The 23,061-nt window shown below is 39.9% G+C and overlaps 3 protein-coding genes across 4 annotated transcripts; 2 read left to right on the forward strand and 1 right to left on the reverse strand.

Annotated features, from left to right (window-relative positions):
- Positions 1 to 234: 234 nt before the first annotated feature.
- On the reverse strand, positions 235 to 8,819 carry prpf18 (PRP18 pre-mRNA processing factor 18 homolog (yeast)). Its single transcript, XM_073472352.1, has 10 exons — positions 8,674 to 8,819; positions 6,785 to 6,862; positions 5,129 to 5,230; positions 4,920 to 5,033; positions 4,101 to 4,247; positions 3,867 to 3,935; positions 3,417 to 3,557; positions 3,230 to 3,301; positions 2,196 to 2,351; positions 235 to 787 (listed from the first exon to the last, which is right to left on the reverse strand). Exons 1-10 carry the CDS (start codon positions 8,737 to 8,739, stop codon positions 707 to 709), a joined length of 1,026 nt encoding a protein of 341 aa, XP_073328453.1. The 5' UTR covers positions 8,740 to 8,819; the 3' UTR covers positions 235 to 706.
- Positions 8,820 to 10,178: 1,359 nt separating this feature from the next.
- Positions 10,179 to 14,471, forward strand: bend7 (BEN domain containing 7). The gene is made up of 11 exons (XM_073471755.1): positions 10,179 to 10,253; positions 10,450 to 10,534; positions 11,113 to 11,190; positions 11,274 to 11,621; positions 11,753 to 11,876; positions 11,976 to 12,315; positions 13,189 to 13,296; positions 13,410 to 13,527; positions 13,631 to 13,744; positions 13,923 to 14,069; positions 14,413 to 14,471. The coding sequence occupies exons 1-11, from the start codon at positions 10,245 to 10,247 to the stop codon at positions 14,469 to 14,471; spliced, it is 1,530 nt and encodes a 509-aa protein (XP_073327856.1). The 5' UTR covers positions 10,179 to 10,244.
- A 1,320-nt stretch (positions 14,472 to 15,791) lies between these two features.
- Positions 15,792 to 23,014, forward strand: sephs1 (selenophosphate synthetase 1). 2 transcript variants are annotated; one of them, XM_073471955.1, is made up of 10 exons: positions 15,792 to 15,864; positions 17,367 to 17,489; positions 17,614 to 17,710; positions 18,098 to 18,201; positions 18,359 to 18,466; positions 18,629 to 18,783; positions 18,904 to 18,994; positions 19,104 to 19,203; positions 19,840 to 20,052; positions 21,626 to 23,014. In XM_073471955.1, the coding sequence occupies exons 2-10, from the start codon at positions 17,394 to 17,396 to the stop codon at positions 21,838 to 21,840; spliced, it is 1,179 nt and encodes a 392-aa protein (XP_073328056.1). In that variant the 5' UTR covers positions 15,792 to 15,864; positions 17,367 to 17,393; the 3' UTR covers positions 21,841 to 23,014. The 2 variants fall into 2 exon arrangements, with proteins under 2 accessions (XP_073328056.1, XP_073328057.1); XM_073471956.1 differs by lacking the exon at positions 15,792 to 15,864 and adding an exon at positions 16,162 to 16,177.
- Positions 23,015 to 23,061: the final 47 nt, after the last annotated feature.

Below are 23,061 nucleotides of genomic sequence, written 5' to 3' on the forward strand. Positions count from 1 at the left end.
GCGTATTAGTCACACAGCAGGCAATCCAAAATATAACCGAAGCATGTTATGGCACATTTACAGAGAGCCCGATTAGAAACTGTTTCCTTGCAGATATATTTTGCTAATGAAAAAACTATTATGGCTAAAAATAGTCCCATTCAATAGTCCAGCTGCAGAAGACAAAAGAGCAAATCTCAACAATTACATGGCTGCATTTATCCTGAAGAAGGAACATTTTCACAACACAACAGCTGGTATGGAAAAAAAAAAACCTTTATTTCTTTACCAAGATAGTACAGTGACACAGTACGTGGATTAAAAATCTGCTGAAAACTTGAAAACATCCACACTAAAGTGAATCTGCATTGATATTAGCATGTCAACAAAGGGTAAAAAGAGTAAAGCAGTATCTGTTATATCTCAGGTGTAATAGAACTCACACATCTGGTCCTTCCTTGGCAAATGACATTTTGCTCACCACATCATGAAAATAAATCTTCAAAGAAAGTTTGTTAGCCCACATTAACAGAACAATATCAATTTCCAGTAACAATGGTTTGGACTTTATCCATAAACAAACATGTTCTTAAGAAAGGCGCATCCATATCTAATAAGAGCTGGATAAGACCCAAGGGTTGATGAGTTTTCTCCAGCTATACACGAGGTCTTGCTCACCCAAATTCTGTTTAAATTACAGAATTCAGACATCCTCCGCAAAATACATTTAGAGAGCGTTGTACTCCACACACTTTGATGGATCAGTCGTGAAGTGTTTCTGGCAGATAGTCATTAGCCTCTTCAGTCCCTGGAGAAAGAAAAATAAAAAAACAAGGTGAGGAAATTAAGTTGGCAATTGAAATGTATAAAAATGAAGAAACAATATATTTCCTAGTTTCCTATCAAAATATTTCGCTGTTTTTAGGACTATTAACATTGTGTTAATATCATGATTGCGATGTTTCAGGAGATACACTGATGTGCAAATCGATGTATAACATCATCTGCTGACTTTTAGTAAATACTGCATATGACAAGCTAATAACCCTGACTATAAAAAAAATCAGCTGTCAGTTTAATACACCTTTATAACATACGACAAATGGCAATCTATGCAGGTGTGGTGACTGCACATTAAAAAGAATAACGCAGCCAAAATTTGCATTCCCTACATGCCAATACCTACTGTGTTGGCAGGTTTCAACAAAAGAACTGTCTCCCATGGATACCAGTCATATAATTATGTATGTGGCTACAGTATGAGGAGTCAATCTGCTTCTCTGATGTTAATAATAGAGTACTTCCACATAGACCTGATATTGAGAGAATAGTGCACCTCTACTTAAGTAATCAAAAATAACAATGGGAATAAAAAATGATTCTAATTTGTAGTGCAAATACACAATAGCCTGGATCTGGCATTTCATAACCTTAAATGCTTTGTCACTGAGCACGGGGCATTTGTTAATGTTTTGTTATACCAGTGCTTTTCCATGCACACTGTTAACGTTTAACTGTGAAATGTGGGCACATGGTGTCCAACATGTCATGGGTTTAATTTAGGGGTCATGCAAAAAATTTAAATGATAAATTCCTACTGTGTCAGGGTAATGATCTTGCAATCATTAGTAGCTTGTATTTGTAGGGATGACTATTGCTACTCTCAAAAAAAAACCCCACTGCCCTGAGGGTGGAAGTACTGAGGAGCACAAGGGCTCACTTTGAGAAAAGCCTGATCCCTGCGGCCATAGCTGCCCTAAATAATAGACCTAGTTGAACAGGCCAGAGTGAAGATTGTAATCGCTGTTTGGTATTGAGTGTTTTTACTGAGTGTTGTTGTATGTACTGTTTTTGTATACTGTCTGTTGTAGGTACTGTGTGTCAGATGCTGTGTGTCTTTCACAGCACCGGTGCGGTACGGCAAGGAATTTCCCCTTGGTACAATAAAGTCAAAGTCTAAATATTAACATAATGACATTTTTGTTAATCATCTGTAATGCGGATATAATGATTAAGTGGATAAAATCAAGTATTAACACAAGATCTGATAAGTTGAGAAAATGACATCACTTTACTGTAATGCAGCCAAAAGACAACACATATGCCATGTCACGATAAAATGATGTCACAAATCTCAGACAAAATATATTTTCATATCATGATAACGATACGATGTCTATATATTGCCCAGCCCTAGGATAATCACACAGTCTCACCTGGATGTATTTTCTCTGTGTCTCGTCGTTGAGAACGTGAGCCACGTGTTTGGAGAAGATCTTCTCTCTCCCAGTACGGGCGTGGATACCCACCATTGTCACACCGATGGGCCAGGGAGCATTACCGATGGCCATCTGCAGATAGGCATCATTTGCCTGGATAAAGTGTTGCATAAAGTTAATTAATCTGTAATTTAACAAAGGGGCTAGTGTTAGGATGAATATTTTTATACAAGCAATTATACAAGCTATTGTGGAAATCATATATAATGCTAATTATGATTATGCTCGCACACAGAGATTAAAAGCTTGCACATTTAAGGGCATTGACCTTCGGAGCAGGCTGCACTGAAGTGTGATAACAAGATGTCTCAAATAAGCCGACATATAAACAACACCTACACATAGGCGATGTCTGTTTGTCTCAAAGACATGTTTTTGGTCAGTCAAAACCAGTTTTATTGAGGAACCGATCCCTTCTTAATAGTTAAAATCAGATGAACATGAGGAACCTAACCCTAGCTGAACTTACTACTAAACTCTCCGACGCACCCCTTAAAAGGTCATGACAGATGAACGTAAACAAGGAAAGGCCCTTAACACGTGGAAGACATGTGAGGCAGAGTAGCATTTCCTCCTTTAGGGTGCTGTCTCCTGTCATTGGAGGAATCATGTGCCAAGAGGCTGAGACTAGCCTGAGCACCAACGAAAGGAGAGCTAAGTCTAAACCACAGCTCCTCCTCAACAGTTTTTGGACCAATCAGATAACTGCAAAAATACATACAAAACTCTGTGTTATGCTAAGAAAGTTACTCTTTTTTGGGACGTTGGCTGCAGAAACTGCTTGCAGACAGCTGCTCGTGGACTGCGGTTTTCTGAACAGAAAAGATCCATGTACATGCCTTTTGATTCTCTATTGCTTAAATAAATACTTAAACTGAGAAATAGAATTGTCTTTGTATTCTCTTGAAGCAAATAAACGAACGCGCCGACACTAGCATGGTCAAAAACACTGTTTACAGATCAACACATACCTTGACATATTCTCTCTCCAACATGAATTTGATGATGTCTGTGATTGATTCTTTGATGTCAGCTGGTAAATTCTGAAAGGGAAAGTAGAGAAATTATAACCATGACAAATAAACACACACACATATATACACATACACACACATACACACACAACATCATTGTAGCTCATTTTACTAAATCTGGTACCTTCTTCTTGAGCTTCCTGAACAGAGGTTTGAGGTAGGACTCAGTCTGTGAGTGGGTTGCACTGGCCACCTTGCCCTGAACGCCCCGCTTCACATGGTCCTCTCTGCTGTTTAGATCTTTGGCCCAAACGCCAAGAAGAAACTAGAATACAACAGGAAATATCGTTTTTAACAAAAATATTACAAATACTTAAAATAGTGGCAGACACGTGATCATGTGTTCTTGACTGGTAATATTGAAATACACTACAAAAAACATTGAAATAAATTGATTATCTTTATTTTTTCATCTATTTCACAATGATTCATCAATATAACATCAAAGCAAAGAAATACTGTAAACGAATGACTAACATTTACAACATGAATGGCAGCCACTAAAGTGGTGTAAACATTTTTTATCCAACAGCTCCCTCTAGATCAAAAGCAGAGCATTATTGTCTCGCCTTACCCTCAAAAACTTGTGAATGACATCCATGTCCCCATCATCATCTCCTGTGCCCAGGGTTTTACCGAGAGCCTAAAAGAGAGTTTCATTCATCAGAATTAACCTCAGTCATAACTTACTAAAGATAATAAGGATGTTGAACACACTTTAGAAAAAGGTCAAACTGTTCCCAAAATTAGAAAATAGTTATTAATAAATAACTAAACAAAACCTGACCCTGATAACTACACACTGTACCTCCAGTTCTTCAATAGTTGTGTTTTCCTCATGCACTTTCAGGTCATGCTGTGTGTCCACCTCTCCTGACTCTGTTCCTCCAACAATCTCGTTCAGATACTGCTGGTCAATCTTGTCCATAGCTGCTTTCAGGTCATTCCTCAAGCCCTATGCACAGAGGCAGCATTAAACAGTGTCAATCAATATATATTGAGCTTAAAAGAATCACATAAAAAAAATAACCACATTCAGCTTCATTTACTCAAGAGCATGTGAATAACTGGCACACAACATGGGTATTGAAGGCCAGGCATCAAAATGGTAGTGACATACATTTTAGGACATACTCCAAGTAGGGCTGAGCAATCTCAAGATTTTAGATCATGGTCAATCTTGAAGGCGTCCACAATCCACTTTTCAGCAATTCATAGGGAGTGCAGTATTTAATGTCCTCTTACTTCTGTGTCCATAATTCGAATAACCTCACGACTTGTACATCTACACTACAGCAAGTGGACAAACTAATAGACTGATGTAGCCAACTACATGGCTACATGGCTATGCTAGTTGGACAAATTACCTCATGTGGTATTTCCTCAGGGGATATTTTTGTAAACAATGCAAAGTGAATTATAGCTAGCAACATGGTGGATGAGAACTACCTTTAATGCAATGTTTTACTGGTGCAAGTGGAGAAATTCATAACCTACTTGAAGTCTGGCTATATTATATAGAGCATTTCAAAATTGAGGGGAAAAAAATCTCACTTTAGATCGTTGATCGGGTTTAAAAATAAATAGATTATGATAATATAATACTCCAAGACAGACTCAGTCCTACCTTGTTTACTTCTGGGGTCAGAATCTCAATCTTCCTGAGTCTCTGGAAGGCATCATAGTCGGACTCTCCAAACAGTCTGATTGGTTCTCCTCGCTCTCTAAGCCGTCGAATTACCTACACAAGCACAGTGACGCAAAAAACACATTTAACCTGTGATATGAAATGAAAGATTACTGTGACGAAAGTGGTAATATCTCATGTTGACTCACTTCCTGTCGTGACAGTGTCATCGGCAGCTTCTCTTCTGTTAGTTCCAGTTCTAACACTGGATTAGCTGAGGTGGATGGCTCATCTTCTACCTTCTTATCAATCTTCAGGGAAATGTGGAGGGAAAAGACATATGCTGGAGTTATTGGAGGGATGTAGAAGTAATATAAAAAAGGTCCAGAATTTACAACTGGGATGTGTGAAAAGAATCTGCAATGTCCTCATGAGAATCAAAGAGGATGTGAGTCACTGATACATTTGGATTGCACACATTCACATCCCTATCTTACCAGCAGCTCTTCGATAAAGACAAGTCACCTAATAACTTACCACATAAAGCAAGAATATTGAATATTACATTAATCTCAAAACTTAGTTGAATTTCAATGCTAGCTGCACCAACTAAAGCCTAAACACAGGCAAACCATAATCTTTGCAACGGAGAAACTTAAAATATGGTTTCAGATCATGCTTTCATGGGCACATGCATCCCAACACTTTTAGATTGTGGTTGAACGAGCACAATCTAAAAGAACAGACACAAACTGATTCCAAAAAGCTTTCCAAACAAACAATGTCCTTTGCTCAAATAAACACTGTATATTGCATGTATGCAAAAAGCACAGCTTGATAAGTTTGACAGGTTAAGCCTTGCACAAAGTAGAACATAAACAGAGCAACTCAATGCAAAGTAGTGACACAAAACCAGGGAAAACTTATAGTTGGTCTAAATATTAAAGCTGCTGTCACAGATTATGTGCAAAATAAGAAGTGCAGCTTGATCACAGAATTATTCTTTATTTCAGTTCAGTATCCCATGCTGAAATCCACATCATGTCTGTGTCCCACTTTGGCTTTGTGGATTCCTTTCCTTGTTCCCTTGCTTTCTGACAAGTGAGTGTTGCTGACTTTGTAAATATAGTCTCTAACACATTTAAAAGCCTAAATATAAACAATGGTGGAGTAAGTGTTTATACAGCATGTAACAAACTAAACAGTATGACAGCAATTGTTTGCAGTACAAAATCCATGTCTTTTCAAAATGATGAGGAATGGACAAAATTTATCATGCACAATAAGCAGGAGAGCTAGTGAAAAATCCAATTTCTATAGGACTGGTGTCAAATTAATATACACTTACTGATTGATTTTGTCAGATGTTGAAATTATTGCATTATCTTGCACCAAAACACTCAGGTTGTGGGTGAGGTAATTTCTAACAACCCATACTGGAAAGTAAAGATATCTCCACCATGTTATCTCTGCTTTTATCCTGACTGACTTGAAGTGAACTTTCAGAAAGGTGCCAAGGAAGCGGAAGCCTCTGGGACACAGTGTGTTTTGTCCTTTTATCATGCATCCTGTCAGCTACTTTCACTGTGCAATCCCATACCTGGCTCTCAGGAGTCTCTCTCTGAACCTACAGATGCAGGCAGCAAAGGCAGGTTGAGAAAAAACAGCACAGTAAACAATGATACAATAACTAAACAACACCCCAGCATCAATGCCTGACCTCATTTTGTTTCCTGGCAAAACTTTTAACTGCAGTTCTCAAGTGTCAAACTAAACATGAGATAAAACTGAACTGAAGAAAGGCAGTGATTTAGATGTGTTTGTGAGTGTGAGGGAGAGAGAAGCAGAGTGATCTTGTCATCAACCTTATATCCACATCTTCGGTAGTAATCTTCTTCTTCCTTGCGTGCGAGATCAGACCTTTTGAAGTATTTTTTGGAATCCTGGAAATAAAGATAACGGACTTGTTTCACACTTTTAAACAAACTCAACATAAAGCACAATGAAAAGAGGGACATGACATGGTACCACTCTCACAACAAAGATGCCATATGCTCCCCCCTCCCCTTTTCTAATTTTTCATAGGGTATCAATGCTGGTACTGGTGCCAGCAGACAATTATTTATCATAAATCTGATTTTGTTAATATTTTGTTTAAGTACAAATAATCAATCCTACAAAATTGTCACAATATGCATCTGGAGGTATTCGGCCAAAAATATCGTAAACTTTGATTTTGTCATACAGTTCCAGCATTTATGAGGTGCTTATGAGGATGCCTTAAAATATCATGATAAATATTGTGTATCACTATGTAGCATAAATATACAAATTCTAAGTGCTATATCGTAGGCAACTGGTCTTGTTTCAGTTTCTTTAACTTCAGTCCAGTCAACATGAGCAAAGGAGTGAGATTATATATTGAAAACAGAAGTTGGGCTGATGTTTCCTGAACTCTGGCAATAAAGATGTTGTTGAAGGTTCTCAGTCATCCAGGTCATGGTAAATTTAGGTGCTGTGTCGTAGGCGACTGGACTTCAGTTTCTTGAAGACGTTTCACCTCTCATCCAAGAGGCTTCTTCAGTTCTAACTAACTAGAGAGGAGTTTGCAGGCTTTTAAACTCTGTGTGGGAGTGACCTTACAGAATCATTAAGGACACGTGTGAGCTCTGTGTTTCACAGTCGTTAGGGCCACTTGTGGGTCGTTGGTCCAACCAGCCTTCATGTGGGTTTCTATGGCTAGGTGAGCCAAGGTATGAGCGGTTGTTAAGCTGTCTGGGGAGAGAACTCGGTACAGCATTGTAGGTGGGTGATGTCTTAGGCCACCTCCTCTGTTCAAAGACGGTCGTTGGATGGATTCCTTTACTCCTCTTTCAAACCATCTGTCTTCTCTGGCCAAGATGTTTACATTGTTGTCGTCAAAGGAATATACATTGTACAATGTACATTGGGGAGACAAAACAACCTCTCCATAAACGAATGGCACAACACAGGAGGGCCAACTCCTCAGGTCAAGACTCTACTGTCCTCTTACATCTGAAGGAGAAAAATCATTCATTTGTGGACAACAATGTAAACATCTTGGCCAGAGAAGACAGACGGTTTGAAAGAGGAGTTAAGGAATCCATCTATCAAGAAACTGAAACAAGTCCAGTTGCCTACGACACTGCACCTAGATCTGGCAATGAAGCACACTACCACACAAGGCTGTCAACACAATCATCCTGTAATGACAGCAATCATCTATCCATAAGCTTAGTCCAACTTTTCCATCACACCAAATATATTATTAGTAGTTTACAGGATGGGTGTTCTTATGTGCAGTTTGTGGCGCATTTTGTAGTTTCTTGTTTGAATCCAAGTGTTCCTGCAGGAGAGGGCAAGCACTGCTAATGTATTATTAGCGTTAAATAAATAGATATAAATATTTTTGTCTCGAGTTTAAGCAGGCTGTGAGTGAATATCAGCCTATATAATGAAGACTGTCTAACGTTGACGCAGCGTTACGTATTCGCTAGCTATTTTTGTTTACCTTAAAACGTTTACTGCCGTTAGCTTGACGGCTACAACCAGCCTTTCTACGTCTACGACAAAAACATTAGCTATATATTGGGTTGTACGTTCAATAATATATCAATACACCGATCAATACACGTAAAGACATCGATGATTCTGGAAAGACTGAACTGGCTAACTTAATGCTAGTCAAGTCACAACAAGCTAACAAAAACAATCAACGTTATCATGTACTCACGTCAACAAGCTGCTTCTCTTCGAGGAGTTTCCTTTTCCTTTGGATCTCAGCTTTCAGTATATCCATTTTAGTACGGTAATTGTGGTCGTTACTCGTTTATTTCAACAAATAACCACACATGTAGCACTGTTGTGTAATGCTAACGGCGAGACGCTTAAACCGGAAGTTGAACTGAAAACCCCACTAAGGACTTTCAGCGTAAGAGTCCTCATTGATTTACTTTTTGTTGATTGTTTTTCAAAATAAAATTGTAAAAAATAAAATGTTGGTTTAACTGACCATATATTTGTGAGTTTAGCATGGATAAAAAAAAATCAAAGAATTTCAAGATCAGGCCCTTTGGGTATAATGAAGCAAATAAAACATCATGCTTTATGTGTTGTTCTTTGGATAAACTGAAGATGTATATAGTTACTTTAATAGGATAGTATTCTGGTATTCAAGGCTCCAGTAAATGAAAATATTACACCTACATAACAGGGGTGGTGGCAACAACAGTCTACTGAAAGGCAAAGTGAAGATTCATAATCACTCACTGCTGTTATGTGTCAATATATGTAAAAAAAATAAATAAAATAAAAATAAAGTAACATACAGTAAATGGGCTTTTTAAAATGATTAATTTAAATGTAACAGTTCAACCTTTGGACATGAATAAATTAACAAACAAATAAATATGGCTTTAATAACATGTCCGCATTTTGCAATAGCACTATATGAATGTATTCTGTATTTCCTGTCTGTTCTTACCTTCTTATGTTGCTATATTTTGCTGCATTTCTAAAATATAAATAGCTAAATGAAATCCAAAACAGTCGTCTTTCAATAATAATCCATTTTGCATTTTACTGGCCGTTTTTCTTTTTTTTTTCAGGGTGGCAGGTGACTAAAATGACTAAAATAGTCTGTGTGAGGACCAGACTATTGAAGCAGGGTACAGATCTCTGAAGCAGGGTCCCATCTCTGTACAGAGGTACAGAGATGGGAACAGAGATTGAAAATCAAGGAAAAAATAGTAAAAACTGACATCAGTTTCACTCACCTGCACTTGTCATAAGTGACTCAATACCTCCTATTTTCTGCCTGTGACTCAGAATTTATTCAGTTGCCTCAAGCAAGGTCATGACAGGAAGGAGGGAAAATTCACCCTGCTTCAGCCTCAGACATGGATATCTACTGCATGTCTGAGGAAATTGTCCCACCTGCCATGAGAGATAATATTTGTTCAAAACATGTAACATTAAAATGACAACTCACTGCTGATTTACACGAGAGGTGGCCATTGAATCATTTTATTTAAATCTGGAAAAAGAGTCAAACAAAAAAAAAATCAAAGCATTGGAAACAAATTAATACGATAATAATTAATAAGAAACCAGAATAGAAAGTTTATGTTCTCATCAGTGCTTCTGTTCAAATCCCAGTCCGCTGTCTGGACGCTACAGTGGCAAATGTGTGACTCGACCTTTTAGATGAGAACATACCATCAGGTGGCGCAAAGGGATATGTGACGAATTTTTAATATTAAAGTCATTAATTTATTTACATGGCGGGAGGGAAGAACCAGCATCATGCTGGCAGCGGGAATGGATCCTACACAGCATTTATCAAGTGAATGTAGGCTCAACACGGAGAAAAGGTTCCGATGACTGAATGTGTAGCGCAGCCTGAGGAGAAATTTTAACTGATTAATAAGGCAGACGGACAGTGATCCGCTGAGTGTATCCTAGTCACTGATTTCTGAGGAGCGATTTTCGACTGCACGACTTACTGTAGACTATAATCTCCCCCCCGAAGATGGAGTTTGGGGAAAGGAAGAGGAGAAGGAAGTCACAGAGCTTTAAACTGATCACGGATGAAGGTAGGCTGCTGAATGAATGCAAGACCTTGCAAGACGCGCGTCTGTGTCTGGGTGTTTGTCTGGCGCTGTATGCCAGCAGAGACGACTCTGTAAACAAAAGCGATGGCCACGACAATGCCCATAGTCTGCGCCTCGGCTTTAACCAGCAGCTTTCTCTTATTATTCAAGTCTTACACTGGAAAAAAAAAAAAAATCTTCCCGGACATCAGTCTCTACATAGATTAGAAAAAAATGAATGAAGTAAACGAATAGTCCAAAATGTGAAAACACGATGCGTGTAATGAACATGCAACATGCAGCTTGAATTGTTCACTTTTTGCTGAGGCTATACGCTCTAGGCCACCTCTCTAGACTACACTACTTCATACCACCTACAGGTGGTGGTTTCTGCATGGGATGGTGGGGGTGGTGATGGTGGTGGTGGTGGTGGGGGGGTGTTCTGCTTTGGTTGACATCACTGCACAAGCTTCAGAATGAAGAATGAATGCAAAAGGCTGCAATCATTCTGCAACTGTGTGACACGGGTCTTATTGTGACATTAAGATTTCATATCATCACTCCCCTGCTTTTTCTTGCAGATCCTGACCCTTCGTATGTGATGAATTCCGGCTGCAAAGATGCCAACGGAGAGCGTAAGGATGCTGCTGTGCCGGATGGTATGTGCCATTGTAAGGATTCATTTCTATGACATATCATCCAGATTTCACTCATTAAACCTCACTCTTCTCTCCCAATGTAGTTTGGGTGCAGGATGAGGGCATGGAGATCAAGAGGCAAATCACAGGGATGATGAGGCTGCTGAGTGATAAGACAGGCAGGGTGTATCAGCGTGCAGGAACAGAGCAAGACAGCTTAACAAAGGAACCCCAGGAAAGGCATCCGACCTGGGAACAACAGCCTGCACCTTTATCTCTGGTATCAGAGGATCACCAGAGCAACAGCTGGAACCCTGCTGGGGAGCCCGGGCCTTCACCTTCATCCATATCCACCCCCATCCCCAACGGTCCAGTCTGTGGCCAGTACAGCACCCGCTCCAAAGCCATGAGGATCCTCAACAATACCAAGGACCTGATCAAAGTGAATGATGGTAGGGTACCAAAGCATGTTTGAAGAAGAGAAAAGCAATAGACTTAAGTTAGATAAATGAGGCAGACATTGTACCCGTGTGTGCATGTTCATCTAGACAATCACTAACCAACGCACCCCTGACTTTTACAGCAGATGTAGTCCCTCCTGCTGCACCAGAAGCCCCCTGCTGTATGTGTAACTGTAAGGGCACCTTGCAGGCTATTTTGCAGGAAATGAGAGCCATGAGGAGGCTGATGCAGACTCAAAAAGGTCAGTGAATGAACACAAACATTCTCACACTCTGACAAAGTGAGAAAAAGACAGACAGAGAAAATATAATGTGTTACTGCCTTTTTCTAGCATCCTTGGAAAGACAAGAACTCACAGCATCACCATGCCAACCTCGTCTTTGTCCAGGCCCCACTCCTCGCTGTAGGCCCCGCAAGAGGAGGCCGATCTATAAAGTGGCGCCGCTCACTGTGTCTGGTACTAGGAGAGCTGCTCCTGGCCCTCCGGAGGCATCGCCACTTATAGCTGCACCTGCAGAATCTGGAAAGGGCAAAGATTGTGAGAAAGAGCAAGACTCATCTATACACAACAGTCATCCAGGCTCCTCTGGGGTTTCTGTGCTGCCACCTCAGAACAAGCCAGCAACTGTCAACAACACACACAATACTCTGCTGAACCAACTGAGGGAACCTCAGTCGTTAGAGGTAATGTACACATGCCCATGTGTGTTTCTGTAACGCTCTCCCACAGAAACAGTATTTATGATTTTAAAGTTGTATTTCTGATGAAATAATTCACTAAATATATTTAAATGTGTATTTAGACCAAGAAAAAATATGATTCTCTTTTATATTTTAACTATAATATGTATCTGAAAAAAATCATAATACTTGAGTGGATTTCTTGATGAAGATCCAGAACTCAGAACATTGTTTCTATTTCAATTATAAAACGTTCTCTTTTAAGCACCTTTGTGCTCCAGGATCTAAAATCATACCTTTTGGTCATAATTTGGGGAAAGTATGAGATATTAAAGGGGACATCTGCCTGACACATCGCTAACAACAACAGAGCAGCTGTGCTAAATGAATTCTTACATGCCAAACTAGCTGCTAGGCATAAATAATGAAAATGTGTGACATGGTGATGAAGTGTGATGTCACAAAGTCAAGGAATTAAAGGCGGGACTACTGACGAGGCGTTTCAGGAGCAGTGTTTTCTGTGGGAGAGAGGAGCTTCTGTTGGTGCAGACTTTGTTCTTTTTAACTTTCAAGAGCTTTAACATGCACAAGAACAAATGTAAAACACTGAAGAAAAGGGGGGGGGGAGCATAATAGCTGTGTTTTTGCATGATCATCCTAATGCTTGCTGTTATAGTGACATCCACAACATCATATAATCCTATGATGTTGTTGTGGATGTCAGTTTAAAATAAAACTATAATATAAAATAAGGCTAAACTTATCACAGTAACTTCTATAGGGTAGTTTGTGTTCTCTATTTTTCCTTTGGTTTTAATGTACCATTTTGCATAATTCGTCACAAGTCACACAATGTGTTATTTGATTCTGTATCAGTCTGAGGTGCGTCTGGCAGAGGATCATGATGTGTTCATCTCAAAGGCTCAGCTGGACTCCATTCTGGTCAACTATACACGCTCTGGCAGCCTGCTGTTCAGAAAACTGGTGCGGTTACTTCCATTTTGTTTAAAACACTCAAATATTCCTATACGTCATTAATGAGCTACAATCTCTAAAAAGCCCAGCAATGTTTTCACACGGAGCTGCTCTGTGTTTAGGTGTGTGCCTTCTTTGACGATGCTACCCTGGCTAATTCCTTGCCAAACGGTAAAAGGAAGCGAGGGCTCAATGATAACCGTAAGGGCTTGGACCAGAACATTGTGGGTGCCATTAAAGGTATGGGAGAGAAAGATACAAAAGATTTAATCTGTCTTTTTGTGCCAGGATACAATAATAGTGATAGAGGATGCATTAATATAGCTGTGTGGACTGTGTCCAGTGTTTACAGAGAAATACTGCACTGAACACAGAATAGAGAAGTTGCCCGGGCCACGAGACTGGGTTCAGATCCTCCAAGACCAAATCAAACTTGCCAGGAGGAGACTGAAAAGAGGTACAGTTATAGCCTGCTGCCAAGTTATTTAACCTATTTTCTCTTTTTTATTGGAGTAGTAGCTTATAGTGTATACTTTTATTTTTTGTCTAATATCCTTCTTTAGCCACTTAATTCTGTGTCGCAGTCAAAGAGGAGACCTTCTGTGGTGAACCTTGTTTTTCTTTTGGCTCCTCAGATGCTGCAGAAGCAGAAGAAGTCTTAAATGGACCTTCCACAAGTATGAATCTCATATTTACTGTGAATGTTCACACAGTTAATTCACATACACGTTATCCTCTAGCTGTCTACTTGTATCTTTCTGTGTCTGCACCTTTCCCCTACTGTCAGCACTACATCTTACAACATCTTTCCATCAGCCTCCCTCTGAGCTCACAGTGTCGTTACCTCTCACCACTTCGCTGTCACAACACACACACATACTGGTGTTTCTCATTGGCTCACATGTCTTTGTCACGCTGCCGCTTTGACATTTGACATTCTCACGCAGCTTCCCAAAATGTCAGCTAATTATCTTCACACCATGCACCATACCCCTTCTTTCACCTCGCTACCTCATTCTGGCTGTCTGAATAGCATTTTACGTTATGCTGAGGGTGTTTTTGTTTCTTGGGGGAAAAAAAATCCACCAAATGAGTGAACACAGTCGTCTCTTCCCTCCTTTTTAGGTTGTGACTACAAGAAGCCTGCTGGTGTGAAGGGGGCAGTGGTGAACATGACCGGCTGATTCAAGGGCTGCCACAATGGCCTTACTGCAGATGTGTTGATTGTCTTCATTACTTCTCTAACTCGATGCATTTTGCCACTTTAGCTCTGTGTTATGGATGTTAAGGGGAAAAAAACCAATAGGACCAAATGAAGGAGAAGCCTGCATAATGATATCCTCTCACACACATATAAACACACTGCAGCTTTTGTGATTCTTAAGACTTTTCACTGGACTCATACTGGGATCTGGGATAGACATTGAACTGTACTGTCGTTAAAAATGCCATTTACATGTTTAAAGGCGACTTACTGTTTACATTATAGGCTATAGCTTTAAAATGCCTAGTTCTCATATGTCACTACGAGGGGGAGTCTAAAACGAGACAAAGTACCGTAACGGTATAACATTCGTATATTTTGCACAGATTATTATGGGAAGTTGTCCATTGTTGATTGTGCCTTTTAAGTGACCAGTACTTTAATGGGTGTTATGTGCATGTCCACCTCAATTACAAACATTACAACCAAAAGTAAACAATTGATGTATTTTTAGCCAATTTCTCTAATTAAAATAGGTGGATAGGCTACATCTGGCTGAAAATATATAAATATACAGTCTTCTATGTTTGTTTTCATTATTAGACTCTCTAGGCTATGCATATCAGTGCTATTGTTGTTAATAGTGATGGAATTAAAGCATTTTTCTTTTATTTTCTGCTCACTGTGCATACGAAATGAATAGTTGTTTCCACCACTGAATATGGTTTCTTGACTATTTTTGTTTTGTGTAATTTTTTCACATGCTTATCATTAAAATTAACAAAATAAATGACAAAAACTCTACATGTTGTCGAATGTCTTCCTGAAACATCCATTATGCCTAAATAATAATAAAAAATAGTGCTGTTGTAATGTAACAACATATTTGTTGCAACATTAATATTATTTTATCTAGAGATAGGTTCAAGTTTATTAACCTTATAGCCTTTTAAGTGCCTACGCTTCCAGTCAGGCCATGTTATGTTGTTGTAGGTGCAATTGGAGGGAAAACAGTAAATTAAAGGTACACTCCATTGTAGAGATTTTGTTGCCAGACTTCACAGCTCATTAAAGGGGATGTTAAAGCCGCCACTGTGCAGGCAGAGGACCCTTTGAGATCTCGTGAGTTTCCTCTTCGTTTTGTAAACCACATGTTGTTTTAAGATGGTGACGCGTGGCCGTATACGTATGAACATCTAAATGTGGTTAATTATACGTGACAGTTTAATTTTTTTGTCCACGAGTTTTGCGCTAAAAGACAAAAATGTATATTTTTTTGGTCAGGCATTCTCCGCGGGCGCCCGATTCGAGCCCCAATGCATTCTGGTTCAGTCCCCGCTCTTCTGTCGGGATCCACCGCTAACGTGAAGCTGGTAAGGATAAACTGGTCAGAGCAATTAAAGGGGAAATGTTGCAAGAATATAACTCCGCTTTGGTCCTAAAATCGCATCTAGGGCAATTGTAAACACTTCTATTGCACCATATCATTATAAACTTCACACAAGTAGCATGTATAGTGCTCTTTTATTGATACTAACTCTGATGTTGCACACATCGCATGGCGTGGGACAGGAAAGGGTTAATTTTTTCCGCCGCCGACATTTTTATTCGGCGCTCTACGGCAACTTTTCAACTTGCATGTGCAACGAGCTGGCGCTATGTTTAACAACTACACATCACATTTAGGTTGTAGCATGCACGGTGTGTGTGTGTGTTTTTTTTTAAAAACGTATTACAGCCCACAAACTCGGGACACTGGCAGCTCTTTGTTGCACAGAGCCGCTTATGCTCATCACCTCATGCATTGATCAGCGTTTGCAAAGCGAGAGGGCTAGCACGGAAACGAAAACTGCCTTTTCTCGGCAAATAAACACAAACGTGACAGATGCAGCTGTCACTATCGGCACGGATGTGTCATGGTTGAGCGCCCAGATGTTTATAATGTGGTGTACGTTACACCGAACAGACGAGTTTCCTCTGGTCAGCTCTGACACTGGTTAGCTACAGGGTTGAATGAACTTAGCAGCATTTGGTCTCTTGAACACTCCCACTGTGCACTAACCGAGGCCCCTTCAGCAGCTTTTTAAACAAGAAAACAGGGGTGATAAGTTACCAGTAAATGGACTGGCTTCTGGCTGAGTAACTCCCATTTTCATGTTATCGAAGGTCATTCATTCTGTACTTTCATTGTAAATAAAAACACAAGAGTCGATCAGCTCACACTGCAGCTTATTGTGAAGTTTTATATTGCCAGTGTGGTGGGTGTGAGTGGTGCAGAGATGTTACTGAAGAGAGATGTGCCTTGCAACTAGGGCTGCATGATATGATAAAAATAAGAATGATAATTTTGTGATTTATTTTTGAAGGGTAACAGTGGGAATGATCACTTTTACATCACAATTTTCACTCTCACTGAAAAAACTAATAAAATCCTGTTGATGTGACATTTGTTGGGATCTGTACCAAACAAACATGTTTTCTTACATCTGGAGAACAAGATTTGTAGGCCAGGGCATCTCTGCAGTACACACAGTACTTATAATGCTGTTTTGTCACACATTTGACCTTTATCGAAAACTTTGCACCTTCTGCGACTTGGCTATTGCACTTGGCCGGATTGCGATATCAATAGTTGGATTATTTGTACCCCCCTATTTGCAATCTGTAAAATGCAATTAGTGTTTACTACTTGAAGTGATGCACAAAGGACCACAGTTAATCTGAGATTCTATTGCAGTGTGGTGAATGAGCTGACGTATGTTGTTTTTGTCTAGTCTGTGCTATTAACAACATTTTCTTCTGGCCCCTCGTTACATTCAAACTGTTTCTAATCACCACTGTCATTGTTCTGTCCCGGTCACTGATGTGGTTCTAGTGGTGAAGGCCCAGACTTTCTTCAGACATGTCGGTGAGGGAGTCCTTTAACCCCGAAAGCTATGAGCTGGACAAGAACTTCAGGCTCACACGCTTCGCTGAGCTCAAGGGCACAGGCTGCAAGGTTGGCTCTCCTTATCAAAATCTACACTTTGAATAGCAACTCAAATGAATGAAATATTGCAGCATATAAAAAATATGATATCAGAATAACATGCAAAAATGGTGGTTATTGTCTTTGGTCACAGGTGCCCCAAGATGTTTTACAGAAGCTGCTAGAAACCCTACAGGAGAACCACTATCAAGAGGATGAACAGTTCCTGGGGGCAGTTATGCCTCGATTAGGTAATTATGATCTTCATGTAGCACTTTATAAACATATTCATGGGACACTCGCCTATGTGTGAGAAGAATTTTCCTCTGTTGTTGAAACCAGTTGTGCGGTGGGATTACAGACAGAGCTGCTTCATGAAAAAAAAAATCCCCTCCCACACCAGTGACCTGCAGTAATATAATATGTAAATGACGAGCAAGAAGTACATCATCATCAGGGTTCAAAACATTTAATAGTTTTAAAAGTATGAAATAAAACCTGAGCTACAGTGTAGACACACTACAGTGAGAGTGATTTTTCTATCAAATTCTGCTCAACCCTAAGCTTTCTCCTGACTCCTCAGCAACACCAACAGAACTGAATACTCTTCAGAATTTCACTCTTTTATTTCTTTGAAGGCATAGGCATGGACACCTGTGTGATCCCCCTCAGACATGGAGGCCTTTCTCTGGTCCAGACAACAGATTACATTTACCCCATTGTGGATGACCCCTACATGATGGTATGGATCTCTTCCTAATCACTTTTAGCCCAATGTGGTCCTATTGATTGTACATACATGTGACAAATGGATAGATGTCAGTGTTGGGTCTAATGAAGGCATACTTTACACACCAACCTTTTAATGTGCTTAACTTGGAAGTGTTTCTGTTTTGTAGGGAAGAATTGCTTGTGCCAATGTTCTAAGTGACCTGTACGCCATGGGAGTGACGGAGTGTGACAATATGTTGATGCTTCTGGGCGTCAGCAACAAAATGTCAGAGAAGGTAAGAAGCTTGTCTGTTAATGCGTTCACTTTTCACTTTGTCTGGCAAATAACTGTGAAGAACCAATTGTGTTCATAGTAGTACTTACTATTATAAGTAGTAGTAGTCTTATTATTACATAGTGCACCCTGTCTCTGCTCTGAATTTCCTGGGTCTTTACAGGAGAGAGACAAAGTCATGCCGCTGATCATCCAGGGGTTCAAGGATGCATCGGAGGAGGCAGGCACATCTGTAACAGGAGGACAGACGGTGCTCAACCCCTGGGTGGTGATGGGAGGAGTAGCCACGACAGTCTGCCAGCCCAACGAGTTTATCATGTGGGAATTAACTTCCAGCTACATATTGACTTGACTTGACTTGTGTTACTCAGATTTTCTTCAAAAATGTATTATTTGGTTGTAATGCAAAAAATCCTGATGATGTTTGACTGTTACCAGGCCTGACAATGCAGTGCCTGGAGACGTGTTGGTGTTGACCAAGCCACTTGGAACACAAGTGGCTGTAGCAGTACACCAGTGGCTTGATATTGTAAGTCCGCCTCTTCACTCATGAATAATATTGTCTGGACACTTCATTTTTGTGGGATACACACTAATGCTATTGGTTATGCATGTCTGCCTTTTTTTTTATCTCTCAGCCTGAGAAGTGGAACAAGATCAAGCTGGTGGTAACCCAGGAAGATGTAGAGCTGGCCTACCATGAAGCCATGATGAACATGGCTCGACTCAACAGGACGGGTAAGATGACAATGAATGTGTCCGAATAATCAATTTGCAGACATACCTGCCTTACACCTTTTTATAATGCTTTTTTTTTTCTTCTTCAAATAAATAAGTATGTTAAGTTGAGCATAACTACATCAGCTTTTGGGCAGACAAACATCAAACGAGGGACATTTTTGCAAACAACAGCAGCCTCTGCAGCCGCCTGGCTGTACTACATTTTCTGTGGCTGAGTAGCTTCTGCTAATAATGTGACACAAACTTAGAATATTTTTAAATTCCTAAAAGATAATGTTCCATGTGAAAGTTGTCATCTCAAATTAAAACACTGGGACACGGACACAAAAATATGTCCACATGTGCTTTACTGTGTACACATCTGATTCTAATGTTTTTATTTCCTTTTCTTTCATAAGATTGTTTCCTTGATTAATACTTGAATTACAATGTCTAGCATCACAATGGTTATTTGTTTGCTTTCAATATGACACACAATGTTTGACCCGCAATGACGTACATCCTTTGTGAATCAACATTTGTCCCCTTGACTAATTGTCATGAAAACAGAATCTTAAGCATCAGTAATGATGTAATTAATCATCCAGTTGCCCTTCTAAGTCTCTCTCTCTCTCTCTCTGTCCTTGTTTGTAGCGGCTGGTCTCATGCACACCTTCAACGCTCACGCAGCCACCGACATCACAGGGTTTGGCATCCTTGGCCACGCTCAGACGTTGGCACGGCAACAACGGAGCGAGGTGTCATTTGTCATCCACAACCTCCCAGTGCTTGCCAAGATGGCCGCCGTGTCCAAGGCCTGTGGGAACATGTTTGGTCTCATGCACGGCACCTGCCCCGAAACATCAGGTGTGTGTGTGTTTGTGTACTCTTCCCGTATCCATTGTATATATTAAATGTTAAGATTATTTACCATATGAGGCACCTTTTTGTAGAATGAGCCTCACAAAGGTCAATGAAAACAAATGGCTAACATGATAAAACATTAATCTTGTGATGTTGCATGGTCTGAGGGCCCCAACAACAAAGATTTAGTCACCCGTGGTCTGGTTTAAATTCTGAACCAGCTGCAGTTTCTCCAGTGATATTTGTTTGGGAACATGAACTGAGAATTGTGATAGTCTGAAGGGTCGTTCACAACAAGAACGAAAATTATATAAATAGATATGAATAGAAAATCTTTCTAATTTAAGTGGATGGCAGAGTCTGTACCACACCACACGTCTGGATCACTTTAGTGCGATGTGACGAACAACAGAAACACTGTGACAGCCAATCAAAATCCATCAGAATTTACAAGGCCATCACTTGATTTTATAATATTGGTTTCTGTTGCCAACCTCTTTTATGCAAGTTAATTGATGGCATTTAGGAAACACTTTTTACATGATCTACTCAATTAACTCAGTCTTTGATATTTATACACCCTATTAAATGTTTATATAATGTAAATTAGGCTGTAAATCACACATAAAAAAACATCCTTTTTTCATTTTATCATACTGCCAAACAATCTTTGGTGTTGATGGAGTCTCTGAAGTTTGCTTTGATGTCCTTTATGATCAGCAGGATAATTGATGTTGACTTTAAAAGACGGCAACCCTCCTAACAGAGTGATCGTCTCATCTTTGAAGAATTTCATCAAACCAAATCTTTGTCTCGGTACAACTTACAGCAGTAACATTAATGTCCAGGTTCTGAAGATGCAGACAACGTCTGGAACGTGCAGTGCGTGCATGCTTGGCGCTACCGTTTACAGAATGTTATCATTCATCAGTTTGGATGTTAACATTATTATAGTGATAGTTATTGTTATAGTGATTGTTCTTGGTGTGGATGACCCTTAACTGGGACAAGATGAGTGTAAATAACTTTACAACAAGCCATAATTCTGATATATTTAAAGTAGGAAAAGCAAGAATGTCACAATAATTTGACATCTTTTTGCAAGTTAGAAGCCCTGAGATTATGACTTAGTATAGGTGGAAGTTGGACTGAGGCTCATTTGTACTTTCGACACTGTAATAGTGCAGATAATGAGGATTTCTATTTGGGTTTTTTTTATATGTCTGACCCACACAATCATTAGAACTGGTGTTGTAGGACAACCATGTTTAACTGTGTTAGTTTGGTTTAAAGGAATGTCAAAGTGAAAACAAGTGAACAGAGAACAACCCTGGTGTTATCAAGTCTCTATAAAGATTTATCCAGTCTGTAAGACAGGATGAGACTCACCGCTCTGCTGCCCCATCTAATGCCACCAGGGCCCTGTGCCTTAGGACAACAATAATGTGATCAGTGGCACGATTAAATCTGTGCTGGTTAGATCAGCAGTCAGAGAACTGAGCACTCACCAGCGTCACTACACATTAAAACATCATTTGAGACTCTTGTGACTGACCAAATCTCCATTTCCTCACAGGAGGCCTGCTCATCTGTCTGCCTCGGGAGCAGGCAGCCCGCTTCTGTGCCGAGATCAAATCCCCGAAATACGGCGAGGGCCACCAAGCGTGGATCATCGGGATCGTAGAGAAAGGAAACCGCACGGCTCGCATCATCGACAAACCGCGGATCATAGAGGTGGCACCACAAGCGGCCACGCAGAATGTCAACCCAACCCCTGGTGCAACTTCTTAATCCTCCCTCCTTGGCTGCATCATAGACCGGAACCCAAAAGCTCTGCTGAGTGATTTTAGACACATAAACTACAAAAACCATCCTAGAGTGTTGAAATATATACACAAAATAGTATGTACACAGAAAAGACTGGGTTGGCGTGCATCTACATGAAAAACAGCCCCACACAGTGGCCCAAGGATCATGTCACCACCCAGTGGACTCAACCTGCAGTATCCCCATGATAAAATGGTTAAGAAATAGAGCATACTTAAAATCCGTTTGCCTTTTGTGTCTGTTGTATTCTGTTATGTTAAACGTGTGTGATTGGCAGGCAGCTTCTGATAAGAGAGCGGTGGTGATGTTGATGATGACAATAATCCGATACTGTTGATTCATTTTGAATCTTAGGACGTCTGGTGTCTGTTGCCTCTTCGGGTCTTTTAAAATTGCTCTCATCAAGCAAGCAGACCGCGTGATGGTGTTTCTGTTTGTCCGTTCACTTTGTACAGTTATAAAGCCTAGTTTTAGTTCATTGTTGTAACTGATGCCTTGAAAGAAACTGAGTATGACCAGAAAGGTTTGTTTTTTTATTACTTTGACTTTTTGTATTGTCCCCACTTAAACTAATAAATATTCAAATAGAAGATGGTTTTGTTTTGCCCGCTGTCTGGGAGCTGCACTCATGTGAATGATCTAAAACAAATGTGACATCATCTACTTTACTGCGTTATGACTGCAGATCGATTTTTTTTACATCACTAATTGATTCTGCTCCACTGTGCATTGAGTTGAAGTCACAGATGTGAAGAAATCTGCATACCACTTATGAGATTAACCATCTACCATCTGCATCCCTGATATGGCATCATCTTGAGGGTAATATGTGTATTTAGTTTGCATTATCTGGTCACAGAAATGTGCAACTATAAAAAGCAATCCGGGTTGTTAACAAGCCTTCTAAGCAGTGAGCTTTCTGCCTTTGTGAAGGGCTGGTGCATTTCATTTTGCTCTCTCAGTGTTTCTAGAAGATGTGCTGAGAGCAGCCTGACGTACTGTTATGAAACCTCCAGCATAATTTTTTCTTTATCCTTATTGCAAGGATGGATCTGGAAGGCCTCTGTAAATGTTCATATGGATGTCAGGAACAAGACTTCCACCCCACCTCTTAAAATAAACTTCTTATAATACATTGTTTTTCGGTGTCCTTTTTTGTTGTCTTAAAAGTGTTTATACAATTGT

Source organism: Pagrus major, chromosome 8 (genome assembly GCF_040436345.1).
Source record: "Pagrus major chromosome 8, Pma_NU_1.0".
Taxonomy (NCBI): domain Eukaryota; kingdom Metazoa; phylum Chordata; class Actinopteri; order Spariformes; family Sparidae; genus Pagrus; species Pagrus major.